The 27,204-nt window shown below is 38.3% G+C and overlaps 1 protein-coding gene across 1 annotated transcript in view; it reads left to right on the plus strand.

The window, feature by feature from the left end:
* Positions 1–18,049: 18,049 nt before the first annotated feature.
* Positions 18,050–27,204, plus strand: part of SPTLC3 (serine palmitoyltransferase long chain base subunit 3) — a 53,993-nt gene continuing 44,838 nt past the window's right edge. The window contains exons 1-3 of the mRNA XM_050894480.1: positions 18,050–18,190; positions 19,797–19,951; positions 21,492–21,640. Coding sequence (XP_050750437.1) covers positions 18,065–18,190; positions 19,797–19,951; positions 21,492–21,640 — 430 coding nt within the window. The 5' untranslated portion in view covers positions 18,050–18,064. The remainder of the gene's footprint in view (positions 18,191–19,796; positions 19,952–21,491; positions 21,641–27,204) is intronic.

Genomic DNA, 27,204 nt, shown 5'->3' on the forward strand with positions numbered 1-27,204 from the left:
GTATTGTGTAAAGCAGTTGACCTATCTCCTGTTCTAGTTGCTGCTAGTAAGTCAGGATAGAAAAGCGTATCTTGATCTCATTTCTCATGGGACATTTCTCCTCTACCTAGACCTCCTCTGTCTATCTACAGATGAAAATTGAGTTCAAGTTAAATGTTATACTTATTGTTTTGCAGTAATTCAATTCTAATTCAGTCATGCATCAGTTCTTCATCTTTAGAGACTGGTCCAAAGGTGAGCAGATTCAGACTCTTCATTGTCATCTGGCTGGCGTGTACCCATTTCACAAAGGCTGCATGATTTCAATTCACCTCCTGTTGATCAAGTATCTCACCTACTCAGCAACGGCATTCTAGTGGGAGCTGTATTTCGGGACATAAGCATAAAGACAGAAATGGAACGGATGCAAACCTCTCACTCTGTGACAGGTAGTTTGTGTAAGCTTGGGCTGAAGGTTGATGGTTAGACTTTCTAGAAAGCTTTGACTACTACTTCCTTGAGATTTAGGCTATTTCATTTTTCAGGGCTACCCATGGAATAACTTAAATAGTGTGGAAAGCCTGTTAAAGAGCTTTTAACCAGATATCCAAGAAAGGCTTCTGCCTTAAAAATGTAGTCTAAAAGGCTGACAGAGGATGGTTTAAGGATTCTTTTAATTTTCTTGTTGTTTTGAGTGATGTTTTTGCTGGTGAAGCACATCAAAATATCTCCGCACCCTGACACTTCACAGTCAGTAACCACCATGGTTGACTGACAATAATTTGTTTGCAGACTTCAATGTTTGCTGCTTATTCCTGGCTTCCTTTTTTCCAGCCCCGTACATCTTCCTGGCTTATGGCTAACATTTCAAGGCTACATTTAGTCACACAGTGTGACTAATGCAACTACATTTAGTTGCACAGTGTGTTGCATTCTTGGCTGTGCTACATGCCCACTTAGCTGTGCGGCCAAAAAACCCAGCCATTTTCCACAGGACTCACACAGAGTTTGCAATGCAGTATTTCAGCAGAGGTATGAGAGATGGGCATCAGTCATGGGTAGGCAATTGTATTTGCCAACTGTATCTTCTTGGAATAGGAAACAGCTTTAACTATGAGATCATGATGACAGAGTTACCAAGTCTGATGATAAACCTGGCACAATTTCTTGAAACTCGTGGTAGAGGCAAATGAACCAGTATTACTTTCTATGCTCTTGGACAAAGAACTTTTTCTTAACTTGAAACAACTGCTGGAGTCTTGTTTCTTTATTAGCCTCGTTTAGCCATGGTTAAAACAAGCAGACACACCTGCCCTTTATCAGTTCACATGTTCTGGCAGATCATTGCAAAACTGAACAGGCATTTGTGATTTTGGGGTTTTTTTCAGCCCATGTTGTTCAACATGTAAGATTTAGCAGAGCTCGTAAACAACACTGTTTTAACAATTCAGTAGGTAAGAACGTTGCCAGGACTTTGAAACATTCTGTGTTTTGAAAAGAGAATTAAATTGGGGAAAAAAAAAATCAAAACTGGACACACATGCAAGACATTGGAAGGGAAGGATGTCCCTAAAGCTGCCAGAAATGGGTCCTTATGTATGGATACTGGTCACTTTTGGAATAGGAAAATTAATTCTCGAGCTGCATAATATCTAGTTTATCTAACATTGGTTAGTTTCGCATATTCAGATTACTCATCAGCTAGATACAAAGCCACATATGTCATAAGCCAAGCAGGTTACAATTATAAATAAACAGCTTGGTTTAGGTCCCACTTTCACACCTGCTATAAGAAAAGCATACTTGTGAATAAGACATACCTGCCTGGCACAATTTCTAATTATTCAAGTGGCAATATCAGGGACAAGGAATCATAGTTGAACTTTAGTAACTCCTTCTCACTTTCAAGTCAAGGTCAGTAAAATCCATATTAGTCAACAGAAGGGACAAGTGACACTCTCACAAGTGACAATTGGCCAGTCAGGGTGGAAATGGGGGAGTGAGATAAAGCAGTGGTTGAACTGGAGAGTCTGGCTTGCTTGGTAGTCCAGGGGAGCGAGCTGTGTTCAGCAGTGTGGTAGTGCTTGGGTGGAGTGAGGTGGAGCTGCCCGAGGGAGCAAAATGCAATGTGAACTAGGTCAGGGGAGTGCCGAGCTCACTGGGGGTGCCGGCGTAGCCAGAGGCTAGAGAGGGAAAGCCAAGAGGAGGTGAAAGGTGGATGGGTTGAGTCTGTGTCAGGCGATCTCAGCCAGGATGAAGGCAAGGAACCGAAGGGAAGGAATGGTGCAAGGAGGGGAAGATGTAGATCTGTAAGCAGCTGCAATCTCAAAGGAAAGGAGGTTTTGTTTGTTTGGTTTTTTTTCCCTTCCTTTTTATGCAAATAGCAAAGAAGTAGGACTGGCAAGTGGATAGCCGCAGAAACATGAATTATTTCACAGCCAGCGTGTGTATTGACTAACATGTAGTACTCTGAAATGAAATACTTTAGAGTTGACTGAATGTTCATTTAAAACAAAAGCAGCAGTGCTTGCCGTGGTTGCTACTGCCAGCTTTTTACCATACTCCCATTAGGAGAATTCTAGCATAACCTTTTTTGTAACTGTTTGCAACACCCTTGTTCTGTTCGTCTGGGCTAGTAAGAGTGGTTTAATCCATTTTGTCATGCATTCTTCAAGAATATACTTAAATTTTACAATTTTCATTCCAAATCCAAAATTAGGTTGTAGTATTTCTGGGGAAGTGTGGTCTCCTCTGCAGTATGTCTCTTAAGATACCAGAAGCAGATTTGAGGGCTGTGTGGGACTGAGATGGATCTTAGGAAATGAGGATAGAAATGCAGGTTTTTGTGTAGGAATGCAAGCCTTCCACATTATTCTACTGAGGTTTGTAACACAGGAAAAAGTTGGTAACACTTAGCTCTTGTTCACTACAGAGACATATATGGAATTTCACAATAATTCAGCTCTGCTTTGCAAACTAAGCGGTCAGATTTTTGGAACAGCTCCCATAGAAAATAAAAATCTTTCAAAATTCTGTGGTTTGTGATCCTTTCTCCTGGCAGTGCAGGAATGCCCGAGTCAAATATTTTCTGTTCTCGGCATGAATTTACTCCCCTAGAGGTTATGTTCTATTTTAATGCAAATAATCTACATGGTGTGACATACCTGAGTGAGGGTACTTTAAAGATTTGACATCCCAGTCAAGACATAAGTGGTAATCTGAACGTTAAGCATATTTTTTTTTCCCCTGTACCTTCCTGTATATCTTCATTTACCACTGCACTGTCTGACAGTTGCATTTTCAGTTCTCTAGACATGGTATAGGACACAATGTTGCTACTTGGCTGTCTGAAGCAATTTTGGCATACAGTAGATAGATCTAGCCAAGCCTGCTTTTTTGGGCAATGTGTCTACAGTAGAATCCCAGTTTGGATACTCTTCCATTGTTCAGGGTTTTTTCTTTCCAAAAAAGCTTCTAATCTGTTTTGTTTATTAACAAATAAGAGAGGATACTGGATTTCAACACCATGCTTTGGCTTACAGTGATTCTGTGAGAAAGAAGCAGCAATGCATTTGATAAGGCAAACCAGTAAGTAAACTACCTGAACACAGAATTTATGTTTTAGAATATCTGACATGAAGTGATATAATCTCTCTGTATGCTTTTCTCCGACTCTTCTGAAATGGGCGTAACTTTTTGTTGGTACCTTTCAAGGTCCCTCAGGGAAGCCAATGCCTTTCACTGTAAATTTCTGTATCATTTCCACACAACAGCTCCAATGGACATGGCTATACTGAGCAGTTAGCTTAGTCTGAACTGCCTTAACCCTCCTTTCATACAAAAGGAGAAACCTCTAATTTATTTCTCTTTTAATGTGACTTAAAGCTAGAGTTTATAGTACACTTCAGGGATTAGTCTCTAAAACTGGGTGGGGATATGAACTGCCATCTCTTTCTGTGTGGATGTAGGCAAGACTCAAGCCAGATCACTGCTCTGATTGAGCTGAGTCCAATTCCAGAGCCACTACCTATTGCAGAGGGAAGATACTGCCAAGGTATCTTGCTTTTGTAAAACTCGGCGTCAGGAAGCAGTTGGCAAGCCTGCCAGCTCCTGCACAAACTGTGAACCAGGAGCCCCTGCATGTCACTGGGGCAAGACCTCACCTTCAGGCATTGCAGAAATCACCTGCCACATGGACTGACTTACTGCAGAATAAGGAGTGTAGCTTGGCAGCGGAGGGCATTATGTGTGATCTCCTGCCAGCCTGGAGTGGAAGCACTGCTGGTTAGAGAGAAGAGTAAGAGACATCATTGGAAACATCAGGTCCTCCCATAATTCAAGCAATTATTTAAACAGGTAGCTCAAGCTAATTACATAATTTAGCCTTTGCAGCCGACAGTTCTGTTTTTCTGGAAGCAAGATTAATCTTTTTTGGAAGTTTCTCTAGGGCCTTGTGCTGGTGCCCATAGCTGCATTTCCTGAGTACTGAGTTGTGCTTTCTTTGGAGCTCACAGTGCCTTAGCCATATTCCCCCACTGACAGACCCTGGATTCTGCCTCATGAGTCCCTGCTGTTGGGCAGCTCTACCTGAGTTTTGTTCTGAGCTTCCACTTTCTTCCTCCTGAGCAGAATGCAGAAAAAAATTAAGAGGTAGGAACTGCAAATAGTGTTTTACTATACATTTTATCTTCCAGCAGCTGCTATGCGCTAAGAGTTTAGCTTTGATCCGTGAAAATGAAGAAAAAAGGGAGGGGAAAAAAGAGACAACCATACTATCTGGTATGAATTTGGTCCCCAAAGGGGGCTATTCTTGAATTATGATGGTTATTCTGCATGTCCCTCTTGTCATTCTTGATGTTTTATCAACTGATTTTTTACACAGGCTAAGGTTATTCCATTAGTCCGTAAGGGAGCTGTCAGGATGGGCATATAAAATTTCTTAATTCAGTTTAGGATGATTAATTTCCTATATGAGAATAAAGGGAGTGCAGAGCTTCCTTCCCTGTGGAATGGGTAAGAATGTAAAACAAGGAGTTATCAGGGTATACTAGTATTGTTTCAGAATTCACTGTGAAGCATTATGTCTGAAACATCTAAATATTTACCTACAGGAGTGTCTCCTGTGACAGATTTTGTGAGGAGTTCATGTGCATGAGACCTCAGGTAGTTTGAGTGGGTTTTTTTCCCCCCACTGTATCTGAGTTTTATTAATTCTTTATCAACTGATTTGTACCATGGGACATGCTAGTGAGATCATATTACTTTGCACACGTGGACATTCCTCAGAAGTAAATGATATTTTTCTCTGCTAGATGGTAGGATGTAAATATGTAGTTCACCCTTTCAGAGGAGTTACTGGGTGAACTAAAGTTGTCAGAACAAATTTGAGATCTCTCTCCACTGCAGTTGAGAGACACCTGCACCTTTTGTCATTGCTCGTTATTTGCCTAATTGCACAAATGTGTTTGTAGCAGCCATTATAGAAGGGCACAACATTAATCTTAATGTTCAGGTTTGTAATTTTTTCTTTTTTTTTTTTTCCCCAGATGTGGAAGGGTAAAGGTGAAACATGAGGTCTTCCAAAAAAGATTTATCTTTTATGTGAAGTTCTACTGTGACTTGCTTATCATGTATAACTTTAAACAACTATTTTTTTTCAGAAATATGAGACTATTTGTTTTACTAGTACTTTAAAATCTTTGCATTTTAATGGGCTTTAAAACTACGTTCCTTTCTGAGAGAGTGAGTGCCTTCCTTCTGAGTTTTGTTGACAATGGTCATATTTGAGAAATAAGATTGGTGTATAGGCATCTTCTGTCACTCCTGAAATGTGTCAGGTAGCTCGGTAGAGTGTATGGTTGATCAGAGCTTCAGCACATCCCTTCTAGATGGTCCTGCCTAGTCTTTGCTTTGCCAATTACTGTTGGTCTATCTCGGTACTTCCCAAATTTAGGAGCACAGGCACAGATGTGTGAACCGAAGTGTTATCCTAATGGAAAAGTCAGAGAAATATTTTCATATCTCTCACAGGATTGGTACACTAGAATGGTGCTTCGTAAAGATGTTAATGAGATAGAGATAACAGAGGGGTTTGTGTGGCCACAAAAGAGAGCGGAAAAAAAAAGTCTATACAGTCTTTGTTAGCCAGAACTTTGTTCACTGATTTGTAAAGTGTGCAGAACAGATTTAAGTTCTCCAAATACAGACAGTTGCCAAAAGCCATAGTCATGTTAATTTTATCTTAATTTTAAACAGAAACTAAATATCTCTACTTCCTTCTTCCAGCATCCATGGTTTAGAGGTTCTCTTTATCTGCTTGCATTTCACTTTGTGCAAAATGTGTATCAGCTGTTTTCGGAGTGCTCGGTCTTTTCCGTTCCACATTTCATGTCATGGTGAGGTTTCTGAACATAAAGTATTTGGGAAAATAGGTAATAAGGCTTAAAAGTATTTTGAGATGTCATCTAGTCCATTTCTATACAACAAGGCAGACTCAGTTTTATCCAGGGCTAGTTTTATGCTAGAATATGTTGAAGGCTATTCTGGAGCCTCTTAGCCCATAAGCTGTGCCACTCTCTTTTGGGATTTTCTTAAGATGCTGACAGCACTGCTTTCTGATATCTGTTGCTGGACAATATTAGCTTTGACTATACATGAAATGTTCCTGACAGGCTTGTTTGTACCCATCTTAAACACCTCCATTGCTCTAGCTTCATGTTTAACTGCTTTTATCAGTAGAAAGTTCTTTCTAATGTCTGATTTAGATCACCTTGGCTGTGATTTAAGCATGTTGATGCTTTCCAGAGCATAGATTATTTTCTTTCTCTTGTAGTTACCTTTTATATGTTTGAAGACTCTTAGGCTGCCAGTCATTAGTCTCTTCTCTTTAGACTAGACAATTCAAATTCTTTCATTCTTTCCTCATAACTTACTTGACCAGACTTTATGCTTCTCTTCCCAGCTCTCTCCATTTGGTTCACCTCTTCTTTCTCAAAAGGCATTGCCCAAAGCTGGATGGAGTACTTCAGCCAAGACCTGCATACTGCTTAGTAGCACTAGAGTGGTTTGTCCTTTTGCCCGTAACATTATTTTCTTAAGAGATGGCTGGGTTTTTTCTAACTCCTTTTAGCTGTAATATTGCTTCCTATAGAGTTGCCTGCTGTTTCTGAGTACAGTTGTGCTCTCCTGAAATCTGTTATTCTGCTGTTCCATTTCCTGCTTTTCCTAAGTCCCTTGATTTCTACCATTTTATGGTCAGTATAAATGAAAACTTGGAGTTAAGATACCCTAATGTCTACTTAAACTACTTCCAAGGTGCACCAATGTTTTGAGTATTGTTTTTTAATTTGCCCCACAGCAATATGGGAAGAAATAATATTGGAGGTAAGACAAAGGCTTGCGAAATGTCCACAACTGTTTTTTCCATGAGCAATGGGTCTAATGAAGCCTGATTTCATCTTGTTTTGTGTCCAGCATCTTCTACCACCCCAGAACATCCCAGCTTGCCTACCACATCCTTGCTCTCCAGATGGGCAAGAGACAGAAAGTGCTGAACCTTGTTCAGAGCTATGTAGGTGCCAGCTTGTGGGTCGTTACACTTGTGCTTGTGTAATTCACTCCAAGAGTGGCTAAAGAGCCAAGTTATTGCTGTCTTTCCTTCAGCACATAGATTTGGATCTCTTTGCACTATCAGCGTCAGATTTTCCTGAAGCTTTTAGGAAAGTTCATCTCTTGAAGACCTCTATTCTTCCATCAGATTTGATTGAAATTGGTCTATGAGCTCAAAAGCTACTAGAGGGGTACTTGCAGACAGGTTTGCAGGGGTACTTACAGCTGGAAAACAGGCTAAAATTGTTCAAATCCAAAGGCTAATTCAGCTGACTTTTTGCTTATTGCTATGCGTTTGAAAAAGTGTCTTCCTTTGCTGAACCAACAAAACATGCTTCAGTCACCCCTTTCCCTCAGTATTCTTGCACCTGATTTCTGTCTCTTGAATTTCTGGTGTCCTTCTTTTTCCTAATCCTTGTCTTTTCAGCCAAGAACCACAGCCTCTAGGTGTTTGCCTCTAGGTAGATGTGGATCTGCTGATGAAAATTAGGACATGGTGGGGTGAGAACTTTCCTTTTTGTCTATATCTAGACTGCTATAAAACCTGAGGAGAGCATTTATTTAAGGGTGATTTCTGCAAACCTGATAGTTACAGAAGGTTCAGATGAGAGAAAGCCAGCCGTTCTTATCTTCAGTGTTATGACTTACATAATTACTGGAACAACTTATAAAGAGTATTTTAATGTATGATGTACTAAAAAAAATAATCATGGAACAATTTATTTCTAGATTCCTTTATACTAATCTTCAAGTAATTGAAGTAGAATACAGTTGTTTTGTTTTGAGCTCTAAGATTGAATTAGCCGATTTAATAATGGTTAATGAATATAATTACAATTAAATAGACATTAAGAAGTCATCAAGGCCCAGATCATCTTTTCCAATTGTACAAGGCAGAATTGAAATCAGTGGGAAGAGACAGCCTCTTGCAGAACTGTTGTACTGCCTCTGGGATCCCGGAGGAGTCCACCTGTGAGTTCCTCATAGGTATAGAGGTGGGTATTACTTAATCATAACAGATTGAGACCACCTTTTCTTGATATTTTCCAAACAAAAGATAGCTAGAGAAGGATGTTACTGTTTCTGTAGAGTTTTAGATGGAAAAAAAAATCTAAAGTAAGTAATTGGTTGTCGTCTGTTAAAATATAGAGCTTTTCTGCATTAGGGCACAAATTCGTGAATCCAGGTTACTCTGTAAACTTTCAGGGGTTCTCATAAGATAATTGGAGGATAGGTGTGTTGCAGACCTTGTCGTGTTGTGAAATTAAATGGTGCACTGATTGGATCATGTATGCTAGTTCTGATGCTGGCTTTGGTATAGTCCATCTGACTTTAATCATGCCATGGGCACTGCTGCCAAGTTGTCTAACTATTGTTTAAATGAATTCCTGTCTTCCTGCTTAAGACAGCTTCTCTTGTGTTTGAAGGTGCCAAGCTATTCATTTTCTCAACTTTATTCCCACTTTGATGTGCTGTGAGACTATTGGCATATTTATAGGATGGCTGTCTCCCTCATCTTCCTTGAATTCTTCTGTCCTAAAAACCTATGTGCTATTCAATAAGTGAGTTTATTCTGAATGTTGGTTTTGGGTTTTTTTTCCCCCCTAGGGCTCTTTTCTGATGCTTAAGTCCTATTCTAGCTCAGAGAAAGACCTCGTCTACCCAGATGGTTGTCTTCCTACTGAGTTTTTAATTCCCCTACCTGTAAAACTAGCAACACAAATCCTGATTGCCTCTTTCCTAGCTGTTCTTGAGAAATTCTGGTTTCCCCATCATTAAATTGGTAATTTTTTGATTATGGTATTTCATATCTCTCTCTTTCCTCTCCGTCCGTGGCATGCGAAGAGATCTGTATTTAAATATCATTTGAAAGTAGTTAATTACCTTGGAAGAGATAGCATAAATCCAGCTAAGACTCTGATTGCATTAACAAAATTGGCAATGATTTTCTCTGTCATCACCTTTCTGAAATATGATGTTACTCCTTGCAATAATAGGAAAGTCTTGGAGGATGCACTGTTTCAACTTAACCTGGGCATAAGTCTCAGAATAATTAGAATAATGTGCAAATTATTCTAATGATATGAAACTTTCAGGTAGGAAGTGTGAATGCTGTAAATTACATTTGTGATCCTTTAACAAATGACCTGATGTATTATGCCTTCCAGAAATCTTCATCAAAACTGGTGCTGTCATCTCAGGAACCAATGATGGCCTGAGACTGTTTCTGAAGTTTTAACAAATTAAGATTGAAGCTTGTGATGTATTTGGTGTGATCCAGGAAAGTCCAGGGACACATCCATTCTGCTAGGGGATATGTGTGTCATTATTAAACAGTTCCCATTTGTCACCTGTGCAAAATCCTGGCCCTATTTGAAGCTGTTGTACTATATAGTGGGAAAAGCTCTAGGATCCAATGATGATTCAGTTATGCAAGTTAGTGCATAAGATCTGTCTGTTCACCTATAGCATTTTCTTCACAAGGGAATTTTGCAGGGAGAGCATTTTGATGCTAGTTAAAACATTTTCTGGTTTACTTTGCAAAGTCACTATGTGGGAAAATGAATTGGTGGGTTGCTTCATGTAGATTTTAGTTCGGAATCCACACTGGGCAAAATCACTAAGTCTGGTTAGATCATCTCAAGTACCTTTCCGTTCAGTTACAGTCTTGATCCCAACAAATATTAGTTTCTTATCAAAAATGTACATGAGATCCATAGAATGAATTTCTAAATGCTAAACCACTTCTGGAAGAAATTTCCTGTATTAGTAGATCATCACCAGTGATGTGCAGAGACTGACAGCCTTTGAAGTGATACCACCTCATCGTCATCTTTGTTTGTTTGTTTATTCTTAAAGCCAAAACCATAGGATTTGAATGATCAGGAGATATTCTGATGTGGCCAGGCAGCGTGAATCTCGTAGCTTACTATAAGCTTTGGAAATAATAGCAAACACTTGCTGCAACTTGACGCCATGAACTATGTCAGGATTGCTGTAACCTAGGCGTTTCATCCAGTTCTATTGTCTGATTCAACGTGCCTGGCTTTCTGCTCTGTAATTGCTGTAAGGTTAGGAAATACCTTCTGGTATTTGTAAGTATCTCTCTGGGTAGTGAACTTCATTGGTTTGTCTCTAATAATTTGAAATTATTAAGCTCCATCTTTGCCCTCATGCCTTCCTAGTCATGTAGAGTTGAGTCCACTTTGAATTTTCTGGGAGTAATGGCAAACAGAGGAATAGCTGTATCAGGCATACATATTCCTTTTTCTTTCTAGTGTTTCTTGCTATTGTTTGCAAGGTACAGATGCAAAGCCATTGGGAAAAGAGTTTACTATGCAATTTTTTTATGTCCCATGTGCTGTTTGATGTAAGTGCCTTAGTTGGTATTGGGTAGTATCTGTTATGGTTTATATTGCAATTTCTGAAACCTACAGTTCAAAATAATGTTTTCTTGGATTTTTGTCCCCATCATCACATTGCATTTTCATGGTTTGCTGCTGGCATTTGTCCTGAGTCTGTGTGCATGATTCTAAGATTCTGTGCTGTAGAGAGACATATGTGGCTTTTCTTTTGACAAGCACTGTAGTATGACCATTCTGCAATGTGCAGTTCTACTTGCTGGACTAACTTCGTGCCAGATGAAAACATGTGCTGATCTATAGGTTTTGCAAAAATTGCACACAGTAGACAGTTTACTTAATAGTTGCAAATAAACATTCATTGATGCCGGAATGCACGTTACTTGTAGTGTGTGCAGGGCTAGAAATTCATATCCTGACATACCAGGCTACTTACAAAACTAAGACAATGAAATGTGTACATTCCAAGTTCTTCTTTCTTCTAATTTGGACCCCTTGCCACTGCTGTCTCTAGACTTTTACCAACTTATTTTCTTCCTGAACGTTATTTATGAGTAAGTCGTCTGCATCCTTCCAACCTCCTATGTTGCACTCAAAAGTATCATTTTAGCATCAGAGTAAAGTGTTAGTCTGAAAATTATATAGTAAGGGTATTGTTTTCCTAATTATATAACAATGTTTTCTATTTAACAGTGTATTTCTAATGTGCATGTCATTCACATCTGTATTTTCATAGTATTAGTGTCATAGTTGGCATTGCAGGACTTGATTATCTGCTGCTGAAAGAATTTATTATAAGGTGAATACGTTGGAGTTTCACTTGTGCTCGACTGAAAAAATGATGCAAGTCTGGAAGGTGAAGATCCTGTCTTTTCATACCTTTGTTGGCGTTTGCCTGTAGTATGCTGTCATGAATCTGTACAGAGAGGCTGCAAGTTTTTAGTCAGTAATTAGGTGACAGTTGGTTAACAAATCAAAAGCCATTTCCCTGGTGCTTGGGAAAATGTAATAATTATGGCAGTTAACCTGGTGGGTTTGCATAAAACCTGACAGTTTTATTCTTTGAGACCCAGCCTTCTGGTGACAATGATCCATAGGGGACAGAATTACACAGCAGCCACTTCAAACTGTGACTATCCAGTGGCAAGCTCTGAGTGGGATTCAGCTGGACCATACCCTTCTCACAGCTAAAATGGAATCCTGTAGTACTCCATCTTCAGCTTCTTCTCCAGAAGGGTGCAGGCCTCTCTAGGTCCTGTCATCCCCATGTGGCTATCTCGCACATCCTAGGACATCTAAAATCACCTACATTTAGGGTCTTGTCCCAGATGGTTTTCTTCTAATGTTAGGGAGGAAACGTCTTAGAACCAAACCATCTGCAAGGAATCGGATGTTGTGTCAGTGATTATCAGTCTGTTCTCCTGTCAGTTTTTAGCTGTAGCAACACACTGTCCTAATTTGCTCAAGATTTCAATGCCATCTTGAAATCTGACAAATATTGAGCAAATGTGGCTGTCACTTGGTTCACAGTTTTTAACACCTATCTCTTCATATACATATCTGTCTTGGAAGCTTTATGTAGATCAATTTGCATTGCTTTTTCAATAGGTTGTATGCAACAACATGATAAAATCTGATCCAGAAACAGATGAAATGTTCTTCTTAAACTGAGGGAGAGTAAAATAAAGTTTCACCTGCTTCTGGATCAGATTTTATTCCTAGTGGGGAACTTATATTTAAAGACAAAGACTTTATTATTCTCCCAGTAGTTTTATTTCAAGGATATAGCTGTCTGCGCTTACTGCTGCTGTATTGGAAGTGGCCATAATAGCTCAAAAAATATTTAATTAAGGAGAGGTTTCAAAAAGCAGATTGGGATTTCTGAATTTCTTTAAAGTTTATGTTGTCTATACAGAACAGACTTGCATGAAAACGTGAGTTCTCGGGTCTCAGTTTCCTTGACGCAACTCCACTCACGCAAGTTTGCTTCTAACTTACACCAGCATAAGCGGTTACCTCTTTGCTAGTAAATTAATCAGGGCCAGCACACAGGTTTAGTACTGTGACGCTGTCTATGCTGTTCAATTCTCAGCCTCCCCTTGATACAAATCTGGCTCATGCCAAGTAGCACTATTCGAGAGGCTGCAGGACTTAAATGCAATGAAAAATTCCTCACTTTAAGGGTAGTATGAACAAATATTTAAGTATTATTCATGCTATTGCATAGCTATCTTTTATTTTTCTTTGCTAATGTAAATATCGTGTTTTGTAACTATTCCTTATAAAGGTGTTGCCAGGAGTGTGCTGAATAGACTTCAAGATCAGTTTACGTTATTATTAGAGCAAGCTATTTTGATTAAGTTTGTGTCCACTGTAGTCAGTATTTTATACTGATGCCCATTCCAATAGCACTGTAAGATCTGTTGTTGGTGTTAATTTGTCCATTTTAAAAACTGAAGGCATTTAGGAGGGGATTCTTCATTAGGGGAGAGTTTCAAAATACTTTGGGTAACTATGGAATATGGAGATCTAAGAGGTATTGCACTTAAAGCTGACTTTACTGTATTGGCATCACTCCTGTTGACTTCCTTGGCATCAAAATCTTGCCCAGGAATTCTCTTCCTGTGAGTGTCTTACTGGAAACCAATTTGCAGCTGTGGTTTAAGGCCGCTGCTAAATCTGTTGACATGGGTTCTCTATAACTATGTGCTACAGAGTTAAAAGGCTGAGCTGTCAGTGTGGCCTTTGGTATCAAGAGAGTACAAGACAGCATGATCTAATAAGCGAAGCAGAGATTTAACACACAGAAGTTGCATATCCTGATTGTGCTTTTAGTTTCCGAGAAGTCAATGTAATCCTAGATTTGTCAAACTCTATGGCAAAACGTCCATTTGTTTTGAATTTCATCTATAGGCTTTCTGTGTTGGGTGTCTTTACATTGCATTAGTAGATTCCTTGCATTTGTGTCTGGAAAGTATACTTACTCTGTGGCAAACTACTGAGGAACTATTTTGATTTGGAATGTTAGCAGAATTTTTAAAACAAGCCAATAAAATGTGGATTAGCATATCACAAAGGGTAGTTACTCAAGATTTTTAAAGGAAGCCAAACATAAAATTGCTGAGTAACTCTGGGCTGCTGCTTAAGTTGGCCTTTTTACCAGAGAAATGGGGGGTTACAAATAAGATACAGTTTTTGAAAAGGTGACCAGGGAGATGCAGGGAATGGAGTCCCCCAGGGATCTCTTACTGGACCTGTGCTCTCTCACATTTTCACCAATGGTCTGGAAAAAGGGGTGAGGAGAAATAGGTGACAACATGTGTTGACAATACCAAATTTTTCAGGGTAGTGAAAAATTAGCTCTGGACAGCAAGCATTACAGAAAGTCCTCGTTGGTAGTGTGTAATGCTGATAAAACAGTAGACAAAATTGCAGGTCACTAAATAAAAAACAGTGAATGAATCGGAGGGGGAAATGATCCTAAGAATGCACAAATAGCAATGTGCTGTAAATTACGTATTTATTGCAACTGAGGAAGGATATTTTGTAATCATAAGAGATATTTCTGAAACTGCAAACTGTGGCAAGAAGGCAAATAGGATGTTAACAATCTTTAAAAAAGCAACAGAAAACATGACAAAGCATCATTTGCAGGTTTATGAATCCATACAATGCCCTCAAGTGTTGTATGCAATTTTAATTTCCTTCCTCTGCATCTCAAAAAGGTATTATTGACCTTTGCAGACTGAAGACAAAGTTGAGCATTAAAAATATAGATTTTTATTTATTTTTTTATTTTATTTTTTAAATCTGTGTAAGGACAAGGACACTAGACTAGAATTAAATAGATTAAGATTCTCCAGCTTGGGAAGAGACAAGTGGAGAGGCAGAAGTCATTTAAGTACAGAAAATTAAGAGTTGTGTAATTGGTTCAGTAGGAAAGCTGAACAGACAGCAATGGTCAAAGTAAATTGTTGAATGAAATTATCAGGCAATTTTATAATAAAAAAAGGAAATACTTTTTTTACAGATTAAATTAATTATCAAAATTCACAATTCATTTCCACAGTATTTGTGGGTTCAAAAATGATGAACAAATTCATAGTTATCCCCTGATGACTATTAAATGTGATGATACAATCTCAGGCTCATGAAATCTCAAAGCCACCCATTGCTGGAAGTTGGGAGAATATACTGAGAAAATTATCATTCTCTATTTTTGTTTTTAGAATCCTTGCCTAATCATCTGCTACTTAGGATTGCTACAGTTGAGGTATGGAGCTAGAAAATGTACTGTCTACTACAGGTGTTACTACGGATAATAATATACTTGTGAGTGTAGAATTCAGCAGAGCACCCAGTGTGTAACTAGTGTAACTAGTGATCTCTGAATCATTTCAGGCATTTGTAGGAGATCTGCTGTATTTGATTTTGGTGCCAGCAACAGCTTAATTACACCTGTCTTCACTGTCTAGATGCTTTAAATGCATAGTTTTCAGTTCCACCTCTTTCTTCTCAAATAAAACTTTATGATAACATGTAAAAAGTCAACAGTAATGTAATGCAAAATGGCAATTAACAATTCATCCACTGACAGTTTAGGTTGGCTGAAATTGTTGAACTTCCTCATGATGTTCAGTCAGTCACCCATACCTCAATGCCTGGATTTGAAGTGCTGCACAGAAGCATCCACATTACCACTCTCCAGAAGCAGCAAATCCACTTGGTTTGGTTATTGCAATCCTGAGACTCTTTCTCTGCTTTTTTGTGGGACTCTAGGGATGGATGAAATGCTCTTTGTTTTCCTCGCTTTAGTTTGTAGACAAGATGTCACTGTATCTTTTTGAGTTTGTTCTCCCGGCCTTGTACTAACCTTGGGCTATTTGAAGACTCTTGGGTTTCATCATTCATAGACTGGAGAATATGGGCCACAGTCTGACTCTGCATTCTTAGTACTTTACTAATATTGGTGCTGTTTACTACTAGCCGTTTGTATTAAGGATAGTAGGTGACAGTGGTTATATGCTTAAATACATATGTCATACTGACTGCATAAAATAGCAGCAGCTGCAATGAGAGTTCCACAATAGAAGAATTTTATTTGAAGAAGAGTTTTGCAATGCAGGTGTCTGATACGAGCTTCCCTGTTCCTTTACCAATAAGATATATAACAACAAAGTGTTTCTTAATAAAATTGATAAACAGAATCATCATGCTAATTCTCTCCTGAGGGCTCAGGTGCATTATCACATCATCACAGCTTGACAAGCTACTATGTCAATTGAATTGCCATAGATGACCATAAGTATGCTCTTCACCCATGGCAAATGTAAGGTAATAAGTCTGAGCTTAACCCTTGATGAAATACTTTGTCTTGTCGCTGTGTGCACACAGCTATTCTGGCTCATGTGAAATATGACTTGACCATGTATTTAACTCATCCTCCTAAAATGTTTTTCATGGTAAATAGGTTGCCCTAAAAGAGCAATTAGCTTGAGGTAGGAGTGCATGTGTAGCATTGCTTCAAAGATCTACCCTCACACGGTGAGAGCCAGCCCTGCATTCCTCCTCCCTCGCAGGGCAATAAGTCTTTCTAAAGTCTAAATGTGTTTTTGTTCAGCCCTACTAGCAATTTTTTCCTTTTTGGGTTTCCTTCAAAATCCTTATATTCTATCTTGTGCCCGACACCTTTTTTTCCTATCCCCCCCCCCCCTTTTTTTTTTCCCTCTTTCTCTTCCAAGAAAACTTTGTGAATCCAGGAATGGACAGCAAGTTACTACTGAAATCAAAATCTTTTGAGGATAAAGGCATATCGGTGCAGTATGAAGATCAATAATACTCTAGGTCTGACAAGTACAGTGAGTTTGCAGTTGTTCTTAATATGATTATTCAATTTCAGCTTGCTGCATTACCTAAATAAATTATCTACTTTTTTTAGTTCATCCATCCCACAGGCAGCAATGTATTAATGGTTTTTCTTCTTATGTTGGTAGTCTTGCTTTATAATATGCTCAAAAATGTATGTCTTATGTCTTTTTTCTTTTTTTTTTTTACAGAGGGCACTATTTTTTCTGTATTACATTTTGTTATTTTTGAATTGGCAGATTGGCTGTTACTAGACAGTAACTGTAAATGCTGTCATGTTTTGCAGAAATGAGGGAGTTACCTCTCTTCCACAGAATAATCTGATAAGCCTACTGAATATAAGTTGGTTTGAGAAGATTGCAACTGAAAAACTTAGCTGCTTTAATTTGAAAATGGAAATTTTAGAATACTTGCAAGACAGAATATTTTCAAGACAAAATATTTTGTCCACACATGGCTGAAAATTTCTAGAAGCTGCTCACAATAGGGTCACTAATTCAATAAGCAGGGTGTCTGTGTGTCTCCTCTTTTTTTTTTTCTTTTTTTTTTTTAAGTACCCTTAGAATTATGGAAGAAGTCACTGAAAATATGATTAAAAGCATTTGTGAAATCAGAACAGAAATAGAAGGCTGGGATCATAGCTGTTTTGGATACTTCCTCAGATCTGCAGAACATCATGGTAAAGGTGCCCTATTTTAGACAGGATTTGTTGTATATAGGTTAGTTGCTGCAATGGGTTACACAAGACTTCCAGAAGCAGAGTCAGGCGTAGTGTAGGTGAGTTTTTAATGCTGCCCTTCCCTTTTTATAGCTCTGTCTTGCAAGAACAGAGTATTGTGGTTTCCATTTAATCATCGTTGAAATAATTGTCCAATTACACAATAATACGTTGCCAATCTTTCATAAGTTTCACATTTCAAAATAGACAAGGGAGTGGTGTTGAAGACACCTGCAATTGAGGACATTGGTGGAGAGGTAAGAAAATGGAAGATACTTGTAGTGGTTAGTAACAACTGCAGTGTTAAAGGTCCTCCTCTTCAGGTATAGGTTGCATCAACTGATACAGTGTGAGGTCTAAACGTCTCTCCTAATTTGTGGCGTATTAGAGAAAAAGGTTTGCCTTGAGGTCTAAGCTTTGATGAGATTAAATGTATTAATCACAAATTTCTGTTCTATATTTTCAGAAGAATGGCGTATCAAATGGAACTCTCTACAAAAAAAAATTTATTGAGCACTTTGAACAGGCACCAATGTATGTTGCTGTTTTTACTTTCCTGGGTTTTGGAGTGGGAACAATATTTGGCTACCTGCGAGATTTTATGAGAGCCTGGGGACTAGAAAAACGTAACGTTGCTGCAGAGAGAGAACAACAAAAAGTATGTATGAAAAAGACATTATGTATCCACAGCTGAGTTTTTCCCCTGCTTGCAAGATATGTACAGTAACCTGCCAAAGTAATAAGGCAGACAACTTTCACCTTAGAGAAGAACATTACATAGGGATGAGAGGAATGACACGCACTGCAGTATAGTTGAACACATGTGTATGAATATGTACCTATATATATGTAAAATCATAATTTTCACCCAGAAAGATGTTCACCTTGTTCTAAGAGTGTCAGAATACTCTCAGCAAAATAGAATCTCAGCGTATTAGGTCCATCCACAGAAAAAGAAAACTCAGAAATGCCTTATTGTTAAATATATCATCTCTCCAAATCTCTTAAATCCCAATTTTTCTTTGTCCCATCTGGCTGTCTTACTTTGTCCTTCATAGCAATAGGCAGTACTAACATCTTTGTAATTGCTCGCTTATGTTTGCTGAACTGCTGGTCACAGAGCAGTCAGGAGTCATTGTCCCAGCACAGAGTGAATGTAGCCTGAATTCTTGCGAGTCCTGAACTTAGGAATTTTTTCATCCCGCACAGTTCTAAGGGAAACTTGCACCTCCGCAAGCTCAATTGCCTTCTAACTTTGTTTAGATTTTTTTGTTGCTCCTCCTTCTCTGTGCAGTTTGAGCCATCGTTTACAATAATACCTGGCATAATGGAAGAAAAATGCAAATAGTGTTACTGTTCCTCTTACAAATAAAATTCACGAAATTGTTTCCTGTTTTGGCTCTTCAAAGATGCATGAACTACTTAATGAAATATCATGGTGCAGTCTTTTTGTCAGCATTCTCATGGAATATCCTTTTCAATTCACTTCATGATTTGGCCATTTGTTGAGCTATTTTGATTCCAGACATGCCAGTTAAATCTTTTTGCCATCCACCATGGATTACGTGTTCATTTAATTCTGCAGTCTCCCACATATGTAACTACATGCCATGTTATTTTATCAGTTTATTGTATCCAGTGTCTAATATGGCTATAGTGCTGTTTCGTATAAAACTTTGTTTAGATTCCATACCTTTCTTTTTACTTAATTTCCAAGTAAAATCCATAGATAGAAATCAATTGTCAACCAAACTAGTTGTCTTAACTGGCTGTTTGCATGTCCAGTCTAGGCCAATAATGCCCAGATGAATTACATTGGACTAGCTTTAATCTAATGTATCCAGCTTTTCATGAAATATAATGAGTTTTTTATCCTAGTTGTGCAATCTGCTCCACACATAGCAAAATGCTCAATTTGAAACATTTGGTTTCTCCAAGTGAAAGAATCATGAGTTCTTCCATTTCCAACTTTCCAAATATTGGACTGGAGAATTAGGCCAACTTGGTGACCATTTAAAAAAAAACAAAAAACCCCCCAAAAAACCACAACAAAAAACCCTCACCCCCTAAAAAAGCCAACAGTGTATTTCAAGGGAATTAAAGTAAGATATTTGCTGATTGGAGTTGTTTGTAACATAGGAACATGTGGCTGTTACAGCTCTCTGTTTACTAATGAATCAGTTTTTCCTTTTTAATGGGCATGCCTTGGGTACAGAAGCAGACATTTTCCTAGCAACATAACCCTGTGCGTGTTTTCAAACCAGGATTTTGTGCCACTTTATCAAGATTTTGAGAACTTTTACACCAGAAACCTCTATATGAGAATACGGGATAACTGGAATCGTCCAATTTGCAGTGTCCCGGGGCCTCAGTTTGACCTCATGGAACGTGTTACAGATGATTACAACTGGACATTTAGGTGAGTCAGCTTACACTCTGCAGCTGTCAGCTTCATAAGAATACTCCTGATATATCTGCAAAGCACAGAAAGTTGCATCTTGCCCCTCATACCTAGATCTTTGACTAATATGCATCAGTATATTTTTTTCCAAAATCAGTACCGTGCTGACATTCTGTCCCCTTTCCTCTGAATTTTGTTTGGAAATGCAGTATGGAAGGGACTGAACTCTATCGCAAACGGGTTTTGTTTGGCTGTGTCACCACAAGTCAGACTGCCTACGCTTCATTTATAACAGCAGACCTTCAGTCAGAATATTACAACTAAATTTGTATCCCTTGGTTAGGATTTAAATCATAATTTCTTGCATTGCATAAATGTAGCTTCTTACATAGTGAGTCTTTGGCAGTGAGTTTTAAGCACTTTACAGCTTGAAGATTTCAGTGTATTGCAACTGTTACTGAGTTAAATAGACATGGAAATTCACCACATAGACAATGTGTAGGTTGACTATATTTCAGCTTATTGAGAATGTGTCATAGTGTTTCCCACACCATTTTCCTCATGTTTAATTTCTCTGTGTGTGTGTGTGAACACTCATGACTTTCTGGAAACTGTTGACAATTTGCTTGAAAAAATACTGTCTATAAGATGTTCCCTATATAAAGCCCTAGCTTTGTTTGTTTGTTTATTTACATCCATAAAAGCACCATTTCACCTAATGCCAGTATATTGCCATCTACAGCTTGGAATCTGGAAAACATTCTGAGCAGGATGCAGTATTTAGTCAGTGTCCTGGTTTCGGCTGGGATAGAGTTAATTTTCTTCTTAGCTGGTACAGTGCTGTGTTTTGGATTTAGTGTGACAATAAGGTTGATAACACACTGATGTTTTAGTTGTTGCTAAGTAGCGCTTATCCTAAGTTAAGGGTTTTTCAGTTTCCCATGCTCTGCCAGCAAGCAGGTGTGCAAGAAGCTGGGAGGGAGCAGAGCCAGGACAGCTGACCCGCACTAGCCAAAGGGATATTCCATACCATAGAATGTCATGCCCAGTATATAAACTGGGGGGAGTTGGCCGGGAGGGGCAGATTGCTGCTGGGGAATTGGTCAGCGGGTGGTGAGCAATTGCATTGTGCTTCACTTTCTTTTCTTGGGTTTTATTTCTCTCTTTTTTTTGTTACATTCCTTTTCATTACAATTATTATTTTATTTTTATTATTATTATTGTTAGAATTATATTTTATTTTACTTTAGTTATTAAACTGCTCTTATCTCAACCCATGAGTTTTACTTTTTTTCCCCTGATCCTCCTCCCCATCCCACGGGGAGGGGGGAGCAGCTGCATGGTGCTTACTGCTGGCTGGGGTTAAACCACGACAGTCAGGAAAATAAAAAGGCTGGAAAAACTTTTAGGACGTTGAAGTATGAGGATTGTAAATTCCCAAATAGGAATTTGACAGTGGAACAAAATTTGGTGGGAAAATTTTGGGATTTTTTCTTTTCTTTTTGTTTGAGGTTGGAGGGAAAGTTGCACTATTCTTTAAAATTTGCCTTAATTATAGGTTTACAGGAAGGACTATCAAGAATGTAATCAATATGGGTTCTTATAACTACCTCGGCTTTGCAGAAACGGATGTTAATGCTTTGAAAACTGTGACCATAGAGTTACAAAAATATGGGACAGGAATCTGCAGTACCAGACAGGAAATGGGTGAGTAAACAGCTAAACGGCCACCAAAGTTTCTGTAACTATATGCTTTTTCTTACAGATATCTTGAAGGAATTGGATACGTAGAGAATTTTAGTCCATCAACAATTAATTGTTTTGCTATTAAAAGTGATGCTGTGTTTTATTCATTATCACACAAGGATTTTTTTAAAAGGAAAAACGTTATTGATTTTTGGGAAAGCAAAAACAAATGTGTCATATAGTGGCCTGGGATTTTTAATGATGGAAGTAACAGGCTTATTTTTTAAAAGAAGTAAAATAAACATTGAGACTTCAAGAATTGTTCTAGGGCAAATTTAATTGCATCACAGATTTATATCAGTTACCACATACAGAGTGTTCTGATTAGTAAAATGAGCTTTAACATAATTTTTTTTTTAATCCCATGTTCTAAGAATATATTGTAATGTTTTATGAAACATTAATTAGCACAACACAGGAATTTCTAGTGTGCCTCTAAGGAACAAATTCAGGAAGGCTCCATCTGACTTTTTTGGTTTAGATGTCCTTTATGATTTGTCTGCTTTCTTGGTTTGTAGGCTGCATGTAGTGTTATCTTCAGTTGTATAGTTTTACACAAAGCTTTGCATTCCTAATGGTGCAATCAGCAATTTCCAGCCATAGAAATGCAAGGGGAGTTTTCTCTTCAGGCTTTATCTTTCTTGGGAACTGTCAAAAGAAAAAAAAAAGGTAGGCTTCCCAGCATGAGAAGTCTTTTATAGCCTTTTTTTTTTTTTTTTTTTTTTAATCCAGCAACCTGAAAAATTTTCATTTTGTATCTCTCAAAGCAAACTCTTTTCCTTCAGAAATCTTATGGAAAAAAATATTTTATTTCTTTTGGTTTTTTTATTTTAAATCTCAGTTCCAGACTAAAAATAATGCAAACCCTGTCATCTGCTTATCATCTTGTCATCATGGTTTGATTTGCCAATAATAAATATGTGAGTGACACCACTCAGAGAGGGTTTACAGATTGACCCTACTTTCCTTTTGTAGGTGACCCATCTGGTGACTGCAATATATTGTTTAACCTGAATTGCATGCTTGAAAGTGGTCACCATTGCTAGTCATCTAAGGTATTGAACGAACATTTCTCTGTCTTTTTCTCTTGGATTCTCTTCTGTCTGAGAACATTTCGAGTTGTTTTCAGTTCGTCAAAGAATATCCCTGGTGTTCCTCATTCTTTATCTTTTGCTTGTGGAATTTTTTATACGGAGGACTTGCATGACTTTGACTTATTCTCAAAAAAAACCCCTTATGAAAAGATTGATTCAGTCTTCAAATATTAAAAATCTTATTAGTTGACTTAATCTAGTCTGTTTTGAGAGCCAATGTATACAGATTTCTAGGACTTTCTCTTCATCTGAACTCCTGTGCAGTACTCAAAGTTATCTTGACAGATTGAGCAAAGTTTTAGATTCATTCTAATTGCTTTCACAACAAGTAGTCCCATGAACTTAATTCAGACTATTCACAATGCAAGAATGGGCTACAAATAAAGAACATTGTACAAGTCTTGTCAGTATCAGTCTTTGAGAGAGTGAATTTCAGAGAGCAGCTTGGATGTCAAGACGTATTAAAATAGGAAAGCAGGGTGTTAAGACCTGATTTAGATGGTGTAGATGCGCAGTCACAGCATTTTGTCCTAGGCGGCTAACAGAGAACCTGTGCTTGTGTAGTTAGAGAGAAGTTGCTTCACAGAGCAATTCTGAGCAGTGGTTACTTCATTGGCCCTGGCTCTGTTGGAGCCTGTCTACTGCCAAGAACTGTATAAACAACCTAAGGAAAATAGCTTCTTATTAGTAGTGTGGATACCCTCTTTTCTTTTTCCTTTACCCCCTTGTGCTGCTTCAGCTCTATTCTGGTTCACAGTTGAGCAGATTTGAAAAATTCTATCCGAGTTAAATATATATACACATATACTTTCAAGAAGGAGGTACGGAAGGGTCTGTATGAAAGGCCTTACCTTTTTTAATTATCATTTGCCACCTTCATCTCAGAAAATAGAACAGAATGGTTTTGTTCCTGGACAGATAACGTTTCAAAACTTTTGTTGTTATTGTGTGGCTGAGCTAAGGTGGTTTGAAGTAAAAACGCAGTGAGCTGTAGGAGCCAAGGCTATAAATTGCCTGTGGGGTTTGGGGTTTTACCAAGACCTCTCTCAAAGCAATGATAGGTGTCTCTTTTTGAGAAAGCTCATTCGACTACTTTGAGAAGATTTCAGAGAGAGGGGAAAACAAAGAAGAAACAAATAAAATTATTGTGAGTGATCTTTGAAGGAATACATGATGGTAAAACTGTCCTTTGTGGTCTTCTGCCTAAACTCCTCCTCTTATAACTGTGCAGACTGTGGAGTGGGTATAAAATGCTGTCATATCAGAATGTTGTTGCAGGTAGTTTGCTCTCAGAGTAAGTTAATATGGACATTTTAACATGGTTGTTTACATCTTTACAAAACTGTGTTTTATTAAGGAAACTTAGTGAAGCTAAACCTTGCTGAATGTAAAACAGTTATTCTACATTCCCAGAAAAGTAACTTAAGACTGTGTGTAAACATAGTTCAGAAATTAATTTCAGTAAGAACTGTGAAGCCCTGCTCACGCTTTCTCTAAAATAATAATAAATGCACCACTTGAACAGACATTCCTGTTTAAGCACAAAAGCACAGGAAACTGATAAAAAACAGTGGCTGGTCTTCCTAGATTTGTCCTCCATAAAAAGATGTAACGCTTTTGACTCCATTTTTAATTCCATGCTCTTTTAAAATTATAATAAAAATAAATCACTTTCTTAGCATAACAGTGTCATTTAAGACACATTCCTGAGGCTTTTGTGGGACTTTCAATCTGAAAGAAAAATATTTTTCTTTAAGACCAAGCTAACTATTGTCCCTTAGGATCAAGATCTTGGGGTTATTAGTCGTAGTTCCGTGAAAGCATTAGGCTATTGTTCAGTGGTCAGAAAGCAAATCAAACACTAGAAATTATTAGGAAGTGAACAGAAAGCCAACAATAGAACCTCAGTATGCTCCTGCATAAAGCTGTGGTTTGCTGTCATCTTGAGTACTCTGTGCAGTTCTGGTCAAAAACATTTAGCAGAACTGGAAAGTGTCAGAGAAGGGCAACAAGGATCATCAAAGGCCTCAAACAGCTTCTGAGTGAAGAACTATTAAGCTAGCTGTCTTCAGCTGTCAGAAATGCCTGTCACCTGGCTTGAAAAGAGCCTAAAGGGGGAAATTATAGAAATCTTCAAAATTACATGTGGCATGGAAGAGTGGTCAGGGTTGGCTGTTCATTGTCTCTTCCACTACAAGGTCTACAGGGCATTGTATGAAGTTAGTAGAAGGTTTCCATCTAAATACAGGAGGCAGCTCTTCACACTGGAGGCTGGCAGACCTGAGGAACTCATTGCAAAGAAGGCTGCAGATGCTAAAACTTTACACTCCCTTGCATTCTAGGGGACACTGGCCACATACAGAGGAGAGATCATTGATAGTTACTAGAATTACCACAACTATTATCTGATTCAGGATGTCCTTATGCTGAAATTAGTTAGAAGCTGGGATACTACTATATATAAGTTTGTCCTGCTTTCACTCTTCGCCAGACATCAATACAAGACCACTGTCAGATGAAGGATTATGGGCAAAAGGGACCTTTTGTGTGGCGTGATGCATCTAATACTAGTTGTTTAGCATTATTTTATGTAATTAGTTGTTTAGTATTAATTTATATTATTACTTATATGCCTATGGCCATTGCTGTACAATCATTAATACTGCACCTGTGGACTAGCAAATCATCGTACAAATTTGGCTCGAATCAGGAACATGCACATACTCATATTTTTATAAAGTTGGGCAGTATTTACGATAGAGGTAATATATAAGGAACTAATGAAGTAGTAACCTGGCTGTTTTCAGTGTTTGAGGACACTAAGATTAAAAAGACATTAAGGGAAGACACTTAAAAAGAGATCAACAAGAAAGAGTTGCACATATGCTTGGGGCATGTCTTCTAAGAGCAGTAGCTTCGGTGAAGGTGTGAAAGTGGTTGTTTGCAGACGGTAGGCAGAAGGCAAAAAACGCTGATATCACGGTCTGCTTAGAGGTGAAAGACTTTTCAATTCTGTATGGTACATGGGATGGAAGTAGTCCCTGAAGGATCTTGGCTGCAAAAATTTAAGCATAAATAAGATCCTTCAGAAAATTTCGGAGCACCTGGAGATGTAGAATGAGGACCCTCTTGGTCAGAGGGACCGGCTGGGAGGAACAATAGGACCATTCACCTAGAATGGGAAGAGCATTCTGAGTGCATCTGAGAATGGCAAGGTTAAACTTACCGAAACCGGAGGAAAAGATGCTACATTAACCGTGTGAGGTGTCAAGGGAGGATACAGAGAGATCTGCACCTGCTGTATCTGACAAAACTGACCATGTGGTGTAAGTTAAATTAAAACAGCTTTTGTCAGCAGCAATTTCTCCTGTAGGTGCAGAAAAAGTCAATTTTTTTTATTTCTTTGGCTAGTTCATTTTAAGTCAAGAAACCAATTGGGACATGAAAAAACAGGAAGTTTTGTTTTCCAGGAATAAATGTTGGGTCTGAGACAATAATTCTTAAAAGTCGAAGGATTTGACTAACTGGAAACCAGCTATTCAAGTAACTGGAGTACTCAGAACGTTAGGGTATTTCATGTAAACTACCCCCCAAAAATCTCTATACTATGTTTTATTTATGTTTTAATTTGTTTTAATCTTCCCCTCAAAAGTGTTATTTTTAAGCTTAATAAAAATGCTAACAAATAGGAATCTAAATAAATTTGAAATAGCATGTATTCCCTCTATATAGTGAAAAGAATAACAACTTGAATGTGAAGTCCTTTTTTTCCCCGTGCAAATCAATGTATTTTAATGGCTAGAGTGGGAGTTGGCTACTGTTGGAGGCAGGCTCACAAGCCTTTTGTCTGAGCCCATCCTGTCATTCTTATGTTTATAGTCAGCCTTTTCTAAGCAACCTAACTTAAAATTATTAAGGGAGAAGTATGCAAATGATTATTTAACAATGTTTCCTGCTTGCTGATCGCAGATGATAATAAAATCAGTAATGTTACGCTCTTTTCAAGATAAGGCAGATTATCATGCCCTGAACACTCCTAGGCTTAGCGCCAGGGTGGTGACGGGGCTGTCGCATGAGCAGCTAGTAGTTCCAATGCTCTATTTCTCTAACTCACTACCATTCCTTATGGAGAGGATATATGTGAGTAACAGGAGGAAATGTATCATTAGTGCTACTTAAGCAGCCAAGCAGGATTCCTGCCTTTTGAAATCCTTCTCCTGTGATTATGCCTTGGACCAAAAGACAAGACGGAGCCTGCACAGAGCACTTGCAGGGTGATTCATTCTGGAGGGCAAGGTTAGGAGATTACCTTTTAACGCCTAGCTTGCACTCAGTTGTAGGGCTTTTTGTTTGTTTGAGGATTTCTTTTATATTTGATTGTGATCTGATTTCTAAAAAGCAGATCTGAAAACCTGTGCCAACATTTAAAGT

This window comes from Gymnogyps californianus, chromosome 3, assembly GCF_018139145.2.
Source record: "Gymnogyps californianus isolate 813 chromosome 3, ASM1813914v2, whole genome shotgun sequence".
Lineage (NCBI taxonomy): Eukaryota > Metazoa > Chordata > Aves > Accipitriformes > Cathartidae > Gymnogyps > Gymnogyps californianus.